The 15,903-nt window shown below is 35.6% G+C and overlaps 2 protein-coding genes across 2 annotated transcripts in view; both read left to right on the top strand.

Moving 5' to 3' along the window:
- Positions 1-7,899, top strand: part of LOC107089361 (5-hydroxytryptamine receptor 3A-like) — a 17,571-nt gene extending 9,672 nt beyond the window's left edge. Inside the window, exons 7-10 of the mRNA XM_015382109.1 lie at positions 2,376-2,586; positions 2,668-2,820; positions 3,054-3,139; positions 6,508-7,899. Of these exons, the coding sequence (XP_015237595.1) occupies positions 2,376-2,586; positions 2,668-2,820; positions 3,054-3,139; positions 6,508-6,726 (669 nt within the window). The 3' untranslated portion in view covers positions 6,727-7,899. The remainder of the gene's footprint in view (positions 1-2,375; positions 2,587-2,667; positions 2,821-3,053; positions 3,140-6,507) is intronic.
- Positions 7,900-10,931: 3,032 nt separating this feature from the next.
- Positions 10,932-15,903, top strand: part of LOC107089291 (5-hydroxytryptamine receptor 3A-like) — an 11,493-nt gene continuing 6,521 nt past the window's right edge. The window contains exons 1-5 of the mRNA XM_015381993.1: positions 10,932-11,090; positions 11,758-11,918; positions 13,426-13,470; positions 13,605-13,714; positions 14,923-15,092. Of these exons, the coding sequence (XP_015237479.1) occupies positions 11,039-11,090; positions 11,758-11,918; positions 13,426-13,470; positions 13,605-13,714; positions 14,923-15,092 (538 nt within the window). The 5' untranslated portion in view covers positions 10,932-11,038. The remainder of the gene's footprint in view (positions 11,091-11,757; positions 11,919-13,425; positions 13,471-13,604; positions 13,715-14,922; positions 15,093-15,903) is intronic.

The following is a 15,903-nucleotide window of genomic DNA, read 5'->3' as shown; positions in this document are numbered from 1 at the left end:
GGACTGGGTGTCAACTACAACTTCTAAGTAAACTCAACTTAATTTATAGAATAAGATGAACTTTTGATCAGAAACTTATGAAAGTGAGTTCAACTGGCTCACAAAAGACAGTTCAAGTTCCAACTGGCAATTTTATTGTCAGTGAATGCAAAAATCTTAGTAAGGTGAACAATTTTGAGTTGTCGTTTTTACAGTGTGGATGCTTTAACTATGCTTGACTATAATTTAGAAAAGAGGGTGGGAAGACGTTTTCAGGGATCACCAACACTGAAAAAAGTAACCCAACCGCTTTTGGCATTTACTTAATCATATTTAGTCACTTTAAGACAATTGTTTTATATCCTACCCTGTAACATGAAAAAAATGTGTTAAAGTAACTAAAGTAACTGAATAAAGCATTATTTTTTCAGTGAAGAATATTTGTACCATGAGCAGATTAGAGCCCTGCTCTTGAGTCCAGTGTTGGAGAGACTGACTCAATGGACCCACACATTATCTTATAATCACTGTTTTTTAAAAAAAAAAAAAAAAAACAGTGCACATTAAGGCATTCATCAAAAAGTTAATTAACCAGAGCTGACAAAGACAACTAGACAACATCTCTGCAGTTGCCATGGAAGCCATTAAATAACATTCATCAGTTGGCTCATTTAGATACATTCATGCAATGCTTTCTATGGATCATTTATGGTTGAATGCAGGCGTAAAGAGGGCTAAACATGACATGAGGAGTGGCGAGACTGGCGACCTAATGGTTAGTTCACAGAGCTTGGAATCCAGAGTTTTTGAGTTCAAGCCCCACTCCCACAGACTGGAGTGGGGCTTCCCTTCTCTTCTCTTCTACGCCTGTATAGGAGCGTGGAGGACCTAATCTATTCAGCCAGTCTCCTTTAAAGACAGACCTTCAGACACTTAGTCTGGGCGTACACTGTGCGATTTTTTGCCCTTTTGGGGCGATTTTCCAGTCGTGCGAGAATTTTCCGAACAGGCCAACTTTCAGCCTGATCGTGCATTGTGTAGTGTACAGGGGGTAACCAGCCTCCCATGACCACCTCCCGATCAGGAATCATGACGTCTGGCAAATCGCTCAGTGGGCATGCGCAAAGAAGGACTCTTTTTTTTCTCTTCCTCTCAGATGTAAACACAGAAGTATGGCGGGAGTGCAAATAAAATGGTGTTCTTTCCGTAAAATTAACAGACCTTAGTAGCTACATTTGCTAAGCCAGGTCTTTGTCCAAATATGTCGTTGCGTTTTCTTTTCAGGGATTTCAGCACAAAATTGCACAAATTGCCGAGGCAGCACGTTTCACTCTAGTGAGCTTCATATTCCTCTTCTACTCGTTTGACAGCTGAGTCCGACATGTTTCTTAGACGTGCAGTGTGAGCAGGTAGATCGCATCAGAGTGTCAGGCTGAACATGCATCGTGAGCTGTAGCTGCGTGCAACTATTGAAAAAAATTGCACAGTGTATCCCCGGCTTTAGATGGGTATGGGGTATTGCAGTCTAACAAAAGATGCCAAATGACCCCCATTCCAAATGGGTGGACCCCTTTGTCTGTTCCAATTTGCATGTTTTCAACACAAAAACAAGGCTTAGTTTGTGCTACTGTATAAAACCTTGAACTTAACACTATTCCTGACATTTTGAATTGAAAAAGCTTCCTGGATGGGAAGCAAAACGTCTTCAAACTTGGAAACCAAGTCCAGGGCCTTGTTTTTAACTTTTTTTTTTGAATCCCACAGAGTGCTACTCTGGCTCCGTAAGCAAAGAGCCTTAACCCCACACTGCTCCCTGGAGGCCACACAATGGCAGCCCACTGCTCCTCAAGGGGATTGGTTAAATGCAGAGAGTTAATTTTGTCGCTATGTACTTGTGACAGTATTATGACAATAAAAAGCTGAAAAAAAAATTAGATATAGCATTGTGTGCAAAATTTCAGATACAGCTGTGATATATAAAGGAAAATTACTTGGTTTGTGTGTAAACATGATTTCAATAAATACATTTTTTGGCACTCCATTTTTGCCTGTTTGGCATACTCTTTTATCATAGCTCCTACACAGTGTTTTACAAATGATACCCTGGTGCTTGTTGAGCATATATGCATGAAACTACTTTGGGAAAGAACCAAAGAAGCCGTGATTATGAAAATGCAAAGATGTTTTTTTTTCAAGAAAAAAGTTATAAAAAATTAAACTCATTCACACCAAAGAATAACAGTAAACCTTTTTTAGGATTGTTTGTTGTACAAGAACTAAATCCAGATATCCTATTGTGCCATTTGTTTTTTTAAAACTCCTCAGTTAACAAATTTCAAACTTTTCATTCTCTGAATTTTGTCCTTTTCTTATCCCTTGCTAATCTCTTTCCACAGGTCAGCATAAAGAGGAGACCATTACTTCATGTAATCAATTTTCTGTTGCCCATCCTGTTTTTCCTTATTCTGGATCTTGCCTCTTTCTTCATCGCTGATCATCGAGGGGAAAAACTGGGCTTCAAAGTAACAGTGCTGCTGGCCATCTCTGTGCTCCTCCTCATCCTTAATGACATTCTGCCCTCAATGTCCAACAAGACTCCACTGATAGGTATAAAACCTAAAGGGATTTAATTTGACTTGAGACACTGAAAAAGAAAAATCTAATTAATTAATCTTTTGCTTCCCTTAGCAACCTACTGCATTGTGATTTTTGCTTTGATGCTGCTTAGTCTGCTGGAGACGATCTTGGTAACTTATCTAATTGAAAACGACACTAAGGATGAACTAAACCTGTGGGACAAGAAGGAAGACCATCACCTCAAAACAAAGAATCATAGCAGAGGTAAGATGCACTTCACTTTAGATAAGAGTATCTTTTGATTTTTATTTATTTCCATATATTTTTGCTCTGTATTTGTGATAAATTTTGTTGTTTGTTAGCTTAACATATATCCATAAAAAGGAATCACCTGTGCACATCATTTTTCGGGACAAAAGGCCCCTGCTTATTTGCATGATTTAAAAAAATAATTCTTATGCATGCTCATTTTTATACCAAATATGTTGTGATCTCAGACAAGGTTAAAAGAAATGGTTGTCCCTGCATCTGCCGAGTCTGTGAGAGTGAGAAGCAGCATGAGCTCCTTCCTGTTAATGAGGAGGTAAAGTATTATGTTCATACCTTTGCAGAGATGTTTAGACCTTACTTCCCAGACTGTAATTAGATACAACAGAACCAGTTTAATGGAAAACTCTAAGTTTTCTAAACCTGAAATCAGGGAAACTCTGAGTTTTCCGTTTCACAAAGAGAGTTTTCTCAACCTCTGTTTCAGTCACCGTAGTAACTTTCTCCCCAGAGCTAATCTAGTCGGGATCAGGGTTTGTTCAATGAACTCAGTGTATCCTCTGTTTCTGCTCTCCTTAAAGACAATCCAGTTGTTTAATTTCCTGAGGTAGTTTGATTTTTGTAATAGTTCTGTGTGTACAGTTAAAATGCATAAAATATTAATTTACTGGGTCAGTTGATTTTGGTTTGTTTAATGAGCAAGTTGTGGATCTTTTTTTTTTTTTTTTTTTTACAGTTCATGAAGAACTAATGAAATTATTTTCAGATTACACATAAATAGATCAATTAATTCCATAAAATTAATTACTGCAGGGTTAGGATTAGGACTCATTCAATGATAACAACCTACTAAGCCTACTGGTACAATCTGATGCCATTCTATGGAAGTTATAACCACTAATAACAGCCATTTATTGGGATGATAACATGTGAAGTAGCTGCAAACAGACACTTAGTATTTATTGTGTGATGAAAACATAAGAAAACTGGGGAGGAACTCCATGAGATGATGAACAGGTCCTACCTGTAAGAACAATGTTTTTATTCTTCATCTTCACCTGCTGACAGCTGCTGACCCAAAACAGATACATTGATCCACTACCATTCAAAAAATGTACTTGTTTTCCCTGTAATGTTATCATAGTTACAATAGGCTATGGCAGGCCATTTTGATATGTGTTAGTTTTATTGAATATGAAGTCCTGATATCTGAAAAGAATATATATAAAGAAATATATTTCAGATATGATAAATACATATTCAATCAAGCTGATTAACGTCAAAACAGCCACTTAAAATGTCTAGATATATACAACTTAAGTCTTACTAGTATAATTTAGTTTGTTTACTTTCTGAAATTCAGTTTCTGCAGCAAAAATGTATTTTAGAAAATCTGCTATTATATTTCAGAGTAGTAATGGGATCTTGACCAGGAAAAATCTGTTTTCGTGATCTACAAATGGAACAACAGAGAGGAGAGTGCTTTTAATAAATGTAAAAAAGGCTTGCCATATAGACGTGCGCATTAAGTTAAGCACCAATCTTCGCCCTCGCCAACTTCCTCTCCTTTGCAGCTGTAGCGCTGTTTCTCTGTCTTTAAAACAAATTTTACATTTCTTTCTTTCATTTCTGCATTTGAATCTCTAGTTCCAGTGGGGTGTAATAGGCACTTCCTGTATCCTGTTGTCAAATTGGGGCTCCACTGATAATGGCTTCTCATACTTGTTATGCACGTGTTAAACTCTGAGTGAACCTACTCAGTTGATTAAACTAACTTACAGCAGGTTTTATGAAACTGAAAAATCAGAGTTTTCACCCTTAGGCTAGATCAATTGAGAGTTGGGGATTTGACTTGTTTATTGAAACAGACCCAAGGACTCTAAATCTAACGTACTCCAGAGCAGTGGTTTACAAGCTTGGTCCCACTGCCCTTCATGTTTTAGATATGTCTCTGCTTCACCGCCTGAACAGCCCAGCAGACACTATAGCTATTTTTCGAATCCAGCGGTGTCGCGCTCCGTAGGCTAGATTTGTTGGTGGATTATCTCATTGCACTTTGCCGTGGCCTGTTCTGATTAGAAGACTCCTGGTTATGCAGCCAACAGATGGAGCCTTCTTTTCCGCTGGTTGGAAGGACAGGTCGTAAGTATCTTATATAGTCTTGGGTATCACGTAATTCATTGTGAGTCCAAGCAAGCAGGCTCTCTGTACTCAGAGGAAAAAGGGAAATGGCACCAAACAGGGGTGAATATTATGAGTGCAGTTTAATATAATACAAGTATGTGAATAGTTCCATCTGAAATGAATGAAAATAGTTTTGTAATGGTTATTGAGTCTCTAAGGGCTCTCCCTTAGAGATAGGGTGAGAAGCTCGGTCATCCAGGAGGGACTCGGAGTAGAGCCGCTGCTCCTCCACGTCGAGAGGAGCCAGTTGAGGTGGCTCGGGCATCTGGTTAGGATGCCTCCTGGACGCCTCCCTGGTGAGGTGTTCCGGGCACGTCCCAACGGGTGAGGCCCCGGGGAGGCACTGTCACAGTTGCCAGGCGAAATAGTTTACACTGACTGAGGGGCGTTGACAGCCGGAGAAGGCTGGACCTGAATCCATAGCCAATCTCTTCTAGCCTCCTTACTTTAATGGTCTCTGAAGGACCCAGTCCAGGTAGACTGGGTCCTTGGAGGATGCTGCCGCTGAAATCTAACACAGTTTATGACTGCAAGGGCCTGCTAATCACCCATTTATTTTAGTTAAGGGTGTGGAGGCNGATGGATGGATGGATGGATGGATGGATGGATGGATGGATGGATGGATGGATGGATGGATGGATGGATGGATGGATGGATGGATTGAGTCAGATATTTGGTGGGTAATGTTGGTTTACCAAAAGGCTTTATCTGTCCCTGTGCTAATGGATTTTGCTTACATTTAAGCACAGATTCCATTATCTGTGCAGTGTAGGGACTATAAATCTTATATTTGCGAGGACAGTGCTGCTGCTGAAGCTCCTTAAAAAAATGTAACAGCATACAGAACAATAGTGAGAAGTTAAGCATCCATTTTTTGACTGCTTTGTGGGTGCACTGTCACAGTTGCCAGGCGAAAGAGTTTACACTGACTGAGGGGCGTTGACAGCCGGAGAAGGCTGCACCTGAATCCATAGCCAATCTCTTCTAGCCTCCTTACTTTAATGGTCTCTGAAGGACCCAGTCCAGGTAGACCGGGTCCTTGGAGGATGCTGCCGCTGAAATCTAACACAGTTTATGACTGCAAGGGCCTGCTAATCACCCATTTATTTTAGTTAAGGGTGTGGAGGCAGGGAAATACCTAGAACATGCAGGAAAGTGGGTCCTGAGGACCGAGTTGGAAAGACACTGCTGTAGAACATGTTGTCCCACCATAATCGTAAAGATCTACTGTTCTGCAGGTTTTAGATGCATCCCTGCTGCAACACAACTGAATCAAATGACTGGCTCTTTACCAGGCCTTTGCCAAACTTGATCACACGTTAAAGAGGTTATTTAGTCATTTGATCAGCTATATTTGAGCAGGGATACATATGGAACAGTAGATCTCAAAGACCAGAGTTGGAAATCCCTGCACTATAGAAAAGATGAAGACAAGTTGAGTAATTGTATTAATGTAAGTCAAAAAGAAAAATACAGTGAAACCACTGCATCTATGTACAGGCAAACAACAGCAGGGACTCGGGAGATGCTAATGCTTTGCAGCTGATTCTGGAAGAGTTGAAGAACTTGCAGAACATGATGCATCACCATCTTGGCCCTAGAGAAGAGAGAATGAAGTCAGTACTCTGGGCAAAGAGAATCAACAAATGTTTCTTTGTCTTTTATGTTGTTACTGTTTCACTCTTTCTCTCCTTCATTTTTTTGGAATGGTACTCTTAGACATATTAAATCATTTACTGTAATACTGTTTTGTACAATGTCCTTTAGCATGTGCCATGTGCCAAAGTCGTTGCTATCTATGTGACCAAGGATAATGTTTAGGGTGGAAATGTAATTTTGATTAATAGATATGCTTTTAGAAACTGTTTCCTATGTATTATAAAAACATCATACACGGATCAGCATTTTAGACTTTTCTGAAATGAAAACAAAGCTAGAGAATCAAATAAACAAATACTTTAAAGTAGGAATAATCCCAAACCAATTTGGTCTCAGTAAGATCATATAAAGAAGTAATATATTAAAACAATGTAAAGGTAAATGTGGTAATATCGATAATATCGATACCAAGTATTGTCACACAATACATGTGTAAAAGCATGATAATTTTTTCCTCTCCTGCACGCACTGAATGCAGCAGATTCACCAAAGTCTCCCTGTCTGTGTAGCAGGACTTTGCTGTTCCCCCTCCCCAATCCCCAACTTGCATCATCACATGGCTCAGTGATGTCAGCAATATTTCTTGTAGTGCGTTAATTTTGTTTCAGTGTTTTGTTTAAATTTGCTTTGAATCTTTGTTTTATTATTGTCCCATCGTTCATTTGCAATAATAACGTAGAAATAACAAAAACACCAACAGTTTCTTAATATATCAAGCTTAAATAAAAAAGAATTGGTCTCTATATAGATGACACGACCCTGTATCCCAGTATCTATGTGAAATAATTGAGAGTACAATTAATTCTATTTAAAATCTCTTTTCTTTTCATAGATGCTATTTCTCAAAGAAACAACATTTTATTTAATTTTCATGCTTATTATCATGCAGATAACTGCAAATTACTCTGACACACGCTGAGTGCGTGTAGCAAATCCATGCAGTCTGGTCTCTTTTTTGGGGGGGGGTGGACTATGAGTGCAAGAATGCCATCCAGCAATTTAGTCATTTACAGTAGGTGAATCTGGACACTTAATTTCAGAGAAAAATCATCTTTAAACACCTCTACAAAAATAAGGTATGCAGTCTAAATTCAAAACTATGTAACACAAATTGATGTTTTCAAGGCTTAATGTCTGTTAAATGTGATCATTTAAAATAGGAATATTAAATCAGACAGATATAGGGGAAAAAATAGTTTTAACTGAAATATTGGAGATTATTAAAAGTTCCGATTAATAACGCCACAAACAATTAAAACCTAAAACATTTTTTACAACCATACTGTAAATAAAAAATGTAATATAAATCATTTAATTTCAAAATCCCTGTTCAGGCTGCAGCAACTGACGCATAGGAAGAGTAACTTTAGACATTATTATAGAAGTTTTTTTTTAACAGAGCAGCAGCATCCGTAGATGACTGGAAAACACATTAGAGATTATTTACTTCATGAGAAAAAGTAAAAAGCTACATTGGTAAAATACTTCTAGCCTTTTCTCTTTTAAACTGATTCAACTCAGCTCATTTCCCTCTGTGAACCAATCACAGTAATTGTCTGCAGCCTGCTTTTTGTGCATCATTATGACGTCATTACAAAGAATGATGGTCATTCGATTAGTTCATTAGAGCAAGGATCCGGTGTTTGTACTACTCAGACTCACTAGAGGACATAGAGTATATTTTCCTTGTTTAGACTCTTTATATGTTTGTTTATGGGTTACATTTGAACCATTTTACAGTTTATAGTGTGAAAAGTCCTGCAACTTAAAGTTAATTGTGTTTGTCGGAATGTTGTTTTTCTTATTAAGCTGAAAATAAACAATCAATGTGGAACCTGAGCTTGTTTCCAAACCAGACTGTTCTTTCTGGTCCGTTGTTTCAAATGCACAGCTAACTTTTCTGGATGTTTCTATTCTTTATCCCATCAGTAGGGAATATGTTACAGATTTTAATTTTTTTTTAATATATATGCACACAATTTCCCCAAGAATATAGCAACAGATGCATCCGGAAAGGAATTTACTTAATTGCCATTAACATTATAGCTGAGAGGAAATATGTTGACCTTATAAAAAGTAAATGACCCAAAGATTGTACAAATCATCTTTTAGTGAAGTTTACAGGCAGAGTTTGCAGTGTAACAAGGGACAGGTACGGATTCGGTTCAACTCTACTTCAGGAAAGACAATAGATTGACATCAATGACAAATTCTTACACAATCGGTGAGATGATCATTAAGTATTTCCAAGGACCATTTGTAGCTTTTTTAATCAAACAATTTAAAAAGACCAAATTGTTCTAGCAAATGCTCTCCTTTATTTGCAAGCCCTGAGTTTGACTCAAATACTGACAAACTACTAAAAAGCTATCCCATAGTAAGTTACTTAGGTCCGAATGACTCAGTCAGTTCAGTGATGTAGCATGAAGCACCTTGCTGGTCAGCTTTGGGAAGGAAGAGATGAGGGAAAACAAATTCACTTGTTGCTATAGGAGTTTTAGATTGATGCAGTGTAATATACATCTTAATGGACAAATGAATGAATGAATGAATGAATGAATGTGGTTAAGAATAAAGGAGAATAAAAAACATGCAAGTTGTACATTTGCAGAGGAGGTTGTATTTGGGAGGGGCTGCCCAGGTGAGCAGAGCCAGTGAAGTTATCCTGAGGAAATGGTGGTGTTTGGGCCTTCGAAGTCGGATGATTGCAATGAGACAAGGAAAGTCGCAGACATTAGTAACACCTGGAGGCGAGTTCGAACACTGAATTCGATGAGTCGAGGAGAGGAGGAAGGCTGGTTCTGTGCCATTTTGCTTGTGAATCAGCCGAATAAATAGAGAGGATATACTGTAGGGGAGAAGGTGGGGAGCCGAAAGAGGAACAAAGACCTGGGCTGGGGAACTTCCCTCTGGTGTAGAAAGAAGATGCATTCAGTGAGCCGGCCCTTCAGCGACCAAGCGAGACAGAAAGACTGAAAGAAGCATAAATCCAGCTGGGTCGTTGGATTTTATATTAGACATGTACTGGATACATAATAGATTATCAATTATAAATATTTATTGTCCATGGCAGAGTCATGCACAGGGCTGATAGAGTGATTGGATCAGAGATGAGGGTAAATTAGGTCTTTCAGGTTTTAACTGCTTATCTTGACCATTATTATTGTTTTACTCCAAAAAAACCTGAACCTGCAATTTGATCTTTAAGAAGCCACTTATGTATACATACCAATTATTCTATTTGGGAAGCTAGTTAAATAGGTTTTGTTTCAATTCCTATCTTAAAAACAAAATATGAATAGAGCCAAAAAAGATTTTTTTGAATAAGGGAATATGATTGAATATGCTTTGAACTCCTCATTAAAAAAAAAAAGAAAAAAATAACATAACTGAAATCTAGTTGCTGTTTAATGTTGTAATTAAGGAGATAACAACAGCCTCATAAATGTCTCCTATGGTTCCTTTGGGCTTATCATTCTCAACTGATTAAAAAAAGAAAAAAAAAAAAGCTTTTGCTTGCTCATCTAATTTAATCTCAAAACTCAGATGTCATAAATTTAAACAAATATTTTGTATGCTTTGAAAAAGACCCAGATAACTTTTACTTTGAGACTATGTATAAGACTGAGAGGCCTGCGGGTTGAAGCCAGGTAAGTTAACTTATAAATTACAGTTCATTCATAGTATAACACAAAGAGCTGAAGAAAAGCATGAGAAACCAAACTAAAAACAGAGAGGGGGGAGTTATAAATGACAAATTACTCTAGAATATGGAGAATAAGGAAACGATGGTTTAAAGTAGCAAACATTTCTGCACATCTCAGGTTTTCAAAATATATAGGAGATTCTTGCTACCTCTCTTTGTTTAGTTCTGTCCCTGTTAGCACTGGGAAATATCTGATCTTATAAATGGTCAACCCGGTCCAAATCTGTAAGGGTTTTAATGAGATTCAATTTTAGCAAAATCTTCAAATCTCTACAATTATTGCACAAACCTCCCATTTATGCTTACAGCAAAAGCTTTGGGGACGAGAATCAATTATGAACTTGCCCTTGTTTTTGTCATAATTGCTTTGTTAAAATCAGCAATAAAAAAAAAAAATCTAGAATACATATCTCAGAAGTCACTCGCAAATGTATATTTTCTTTTGTAATATGATGTAGAAATATTTCAGTACATGCAAGTAACATGGGCGTAGCCTCAGTCTGGGTATGGCTGTCAGACTAATGGGAATATGAAAAGAGCTCAGAAGAAAAAAAAAACATTTACTAATATAGCTGTTGCTTGCCCAGCCCCTCTCCAGTATTAGACAATGCTGTCATCGTCTGTAAAGACACAGTGAAAGGACAAGCATACGCTTTTTTTTTTTACATGGAAAAGGTCGTGATGGTGGTTTGGTTCATTTTTCTGCTCCTCGTCTCTGGTAAGTCTAAATAATATTAAGGAGGATATCCAGTCCAAATAATCAGAAGCAGTTTACAGTTAAAATTTGTTCAGCAAAAGGAATTATATACTGTTGATGATACATTTGCTTCTGGAAAGCTTACAATGAATGCATTAGTCTATAGTGATTTTTGTTGTGTATGCATTACCTGCAGAAAAACCAGGTGAAATGAAAATTTCAGAATGAAAGAGGTGCAGAATTTGTTAGATATACAAGAATTAAATCAAATATATTTAGATGTGCAGAAACATGTTTTCCCAGAAGCATAATAAAACATTGCAACATCCTTAAAAGATAAAGATAGAAAGAGATAATTATAGCTGAAAAACATGTTTATATCACTGAATGATTAGTGAACTGATTACATAAGCCCCTGTGTAATGTCGGTAATGATCCCATAATGGCCTCTTAATGGCCACAGTCAATTCTAATTACAGCATATATCTGTGAACTGGTTTTGTCATCATAAATTTAGAAGCACTAAGTACAGACCACACAGCGGCTAATGCATCGATAATAATATTGTTAAAGAATGACTCCATATAGCATTGCAAAAACCAAACAAAAAATAAAGTGTTAAGGTTTTTTTTTTTTTAAGTCATCATGTTTAAGAAATGTTTACTGTGTTTTTTGTTTGTTCTTGTAGATGGAGTTCATTGTGAACGAAACTGCAGTTATCAGGATGTTTTGAACTATTTAAACCTGTCAAGCAACAATGAGCTGTACTCCTTGACACGACCAGTTAGAAATTATAAAAATCCCACATTTGTATCACTGGAAGTTCTGCTCTATGCCATCCTAGATGTGGTAAGTAATTAATACTTTTGTATAAACTTTGCTGAATTTGATTTAATTTTGTTTATTTGGAGGCTTGTAGTTCACAATATTTATATTAAATTGCAAATCTGAAACAGCATATTATGCAAAAAAGTGATAGAAAACAAAAGGCAAGGCAAGGCGTATAAGGAATAAATAAATAAATACCAAAAATAGGCCAGATAGCACAGGACTGATGAGTTGTAGCAGGAGGATTAGGATAACAGGAAAAATGATAGCTGGGCGTAGCTACTTTTACACCTACTGTAACAGATATATAAAATCACTAAATATCTGATGAATCAATAAAAAATGTGGTAGCCTTTTGATCTTTTATGATTTCACTTTTAGCTTACAAAATCAGCGAAAGCATTACATATGATGAGTTTTCCAGTTTCAGCCAAATACCCTTCTATTTTATATTATTCTATTCTATAACCGTAGTCATTTTTATGCTCACAAATGAAACCCGGTTGTTCTTTCACCTGTTGCTTAGTTTCTGATTGTTTTAAAATGAATGGTCAAAAAATGTTTCCATGTCTCAGTATTTACATTTACTCTACCTGAGCTGAACCATGTACGAGCTGCTGAAAAAAAAATCTATATTTATTTTATGGTGTTTAATGTCTATTAAAATGATGTAGACCAGAGATACCAAAATAGCTGACTTTCATTTGGATCTAGATCCTAATTGACTCTGCAGCCAATCCTCTATGCTGCAAACTCACCAACAAAAATTTTGTCTTTATAATCAATGAAAGCATCTGGACATCTTAAAAGTGGTGCAGGGCAATGGTGAGCAAGATGGCAAAATTCTACTTGATTCTTTTATTACCAGATGCTGGAGCCAAGAAACAGTTAATCTAAAAAAAAAAATAAATAAAAAAAAAATAATGTCCAAACCTTTCATTGAAGACAGACATATTTTCATAAAGACCAGACAGACCTAGAAGAAACATTTGCTCTATAATTGGAATAAGAATAACAAATAAAAGAGTAGTTAATTAAAGGAAGGAAGGAAGGAAGGAAGGAAGGAAGGAAGGAAGGAAGGAAGGAAGGAAGGAAGGAAGGAAGGAAGGAAGGAAGGATCATTTAGAGACACAAATTAACCAAATTATTTTTAAACTATTTCTCTTTAAAAGCAGCTCCTTTATTTTTAGATACAGTGGAGTCTAGATAATTCTTGCCAGATAATAACAGATCACTGAGCTTCTAAACATTTTGCACCAGAAAACTGAAATATGCCTCAATTTCACAAGTACATAACAGCTTTCTTTAGAATGAATGTTGTACATTAGCCATACATTGATACCAACTGTGATAATTCAGTAGATATAATATCTAGAGTACTTTGGAAGAACTGTAGTAGAAAAGCTTTGTGTAAGTGAGCAATTTTTATAGACAGTCATTTTACAAATTATTAAAGTAAAACTTTATTTTGCAAGTTGAAGGATTTTCTTAAACTTGTGATCTTACCAGCAAATCTACATATTTGCAGGTTGAGAAAGATCAGAAATTTATCCCTTATGTGTGGACCGTCACAGTAAGTTATCCATAAGTTTCTTAGTCTTTGTAAGCATGGGAACTGTCTACAGTAACTAATCCTTTTTTCCATTGTAACATTTTTACTGTTCATTTAATTTTTTATTTTTCTATTTTCTCCTCTTCTTTCTTTAGAGGTGGAACAATGAATACATTTCTTGGGATCCCAATGAGTTTTGTGGAATTGACAACGTTTCTTTGCCTTCTGACATTTTATGGAAACCAGATTTAACAATTGAAGAAATGTAAGTTTTCACGAGTGAGCAACAATTATATTCAGCATATAATTTACAAATATTGGGGCTCAAAATCACTGAAAGCTTGAGTGATTTTATTATAAGGGTGCTCTTACATTTGCCAATAAGCTAATTTTATCTTTCATTTTTTTCCTCTCTCATTTTTCATTTTCAAAAATAAAAGTTTCAAACTAAATTGTATTAATATACCGTACTAATATTTAGTCAATATTAATTGACTAAACTGTCAATTAAGAAATTTGTCAGCAAGCTAAATATCTATTTTCCAAATTAAATACTTAGTTTATTAAATAAATATTTAGTTTGGAGCTAAATTTTTAATTTGCTGATTAAATATTTAGTTCACAATAAATATTTCGCTCCAAATTAAATATTTATCTAGCAAACAAAATATTTGACTTTCAAATTAGATATTCATCTAGTTTATATAATAAAATATAATAAATATTTAGCCTGGTGCTAGCTAAATATTCAATTTCCAAATCAAATATTTTGTTTGTTAAATAGGTATTTAGTTTTGAGCTAAATATTTATTTAACAAAATAAATATTTAATTTCCAAACTATATATCTAGCTCCAAACAAAATATTTAGTTTGTTACATAAATATTTAGTTTGTTAAATAAATATTTAGCTCTGAACTAAATATTGTTTTTAACAAACTAGATATTTAGTTAGCCTGGTGCTAGCTAAATATTCAATTTCCAAATCAAATATTTTGTTTGTTAAATAGGTATTTAGTTTTGAGCTAAATATTTATTTAACAAAATAAATATTTAATTTCCAAACTATATATCTAGCTCCAAACAAAATATTAATTTAATAAACTAGTTATTTAGTGTTGAAAATAGATATTTAGTTAAAATGTTTATTTGGAAAATAAACATTAAAATAAATATTTTAATATCTAGCATGTTGATAATTATTTTAACTGACAATGTAAACATTTAGTTTGGAGCTTTAATTTTTCATAAATGAATGACAGTGATAAAATGACTTCGAAAAAACAACCCCCTAATTTTTCTCTTAACACAAACTTAATAAATAAATATTGCTCCTACTTATTGACTACTTAGCTTTACAAACACCACCCCATACACAAAACTTACAGGTACAGATTTTTCCTGTGTGAATCCCAAGGTTTTCAAAGGTTGGTAATCACTTTTTTAGCACGTCTGTTTATTTATTTTCTTACAGGACTGAGAAAGACAAAGCTCCTCCAAGTCCGTATCTAACAATCAACAATAAAGGAGATGTTGAAGTTCAGAACGACCAGGTGTTAGTGAGCACCTGCAGGATGCACATATACAAATTCCCTTTTGACATTCAGAGTTGTAACCTCACCTTTAAATCCGTCATACACACAGGTGAGAGCGTGATTCTAACACATCTATATATTTTGCATCTGGTTTAAGTAGCATTGTTCTGAGGACAAACCCAAAGTTTAGGACAGTCAAGACAGAAATATAGCATAATACTTGTCTCTGTGTCTCTGTACAGGATAACTTGCAAAGTTATGGATGAATGTTAATGAGAATGTCATGTTTTCCCTCATGTTAAGGCACAACCCATAAACATTTTGGTGATGATCCAGATTATTATGTATCAGGAATTTGTTAAAAGATTCTCTAACATTGTGATATAGGGATATATTGGGGTAATTGCAGTTCCCCACTAAACCAGAGGGTGGCAGCAGTAAGTATTGACAGTATCAGCACCGAACTTCAAAAGGTCTGAGGTATTTTACTCAAGACAAAAACAGAAGAAAAGGGAACACTGTTAGTGTGTTAGCAACGGATTTTATGGATTTTTTTTTTTTACTAGAGGTGTGTCTCATGACACAATTCAATTAATTAGAAAATGACCAAAAACATGTGCGAGTTTTAGCTATAGGTGTAAGTCACACCTCTGGACAAAGTTTACTGCTTGGCGGAGGTCTGAGTTCTCTACTTTTTTAATTAAATATGTAACCAGGAGGGTATTTGAAATCATCTAGCTAGACAATATGGAGAAAAGGGGTATGGGAAACTTAATGGGAAATTCTAATGAGTAATTTACAATAGGACTGTCAGGAGGCTGAAATTATATTCTTTCAATTCATTTTCATTTTATTTATTATTATTATTTATTTATTTTGTTGCCCTACACAGTAAAACATAAAATAATGAAAATGAATAA

Source organism: Cyprinodon variegatus, unplaced genomic scaffold, assembly GCF_000732505.1.
Source record: "Cyprinodon variegatus isolate N-32 unplaced genomic scaffold, C_variegatus-1.0 Scaffold12, whole genome shotgun sequence".
Classification (NCBI taxonomy): domain Eukaryota; kingdom Metazoa; phylum Chordata; class Actinopteri; order Cyprinodontiformes; family Cyprinodontidae; genus Cyprinodon; species Cyprinodon variegatus.
This window is presented reverse-complemented; position numbering and strand designations above follow the sequence as displayed.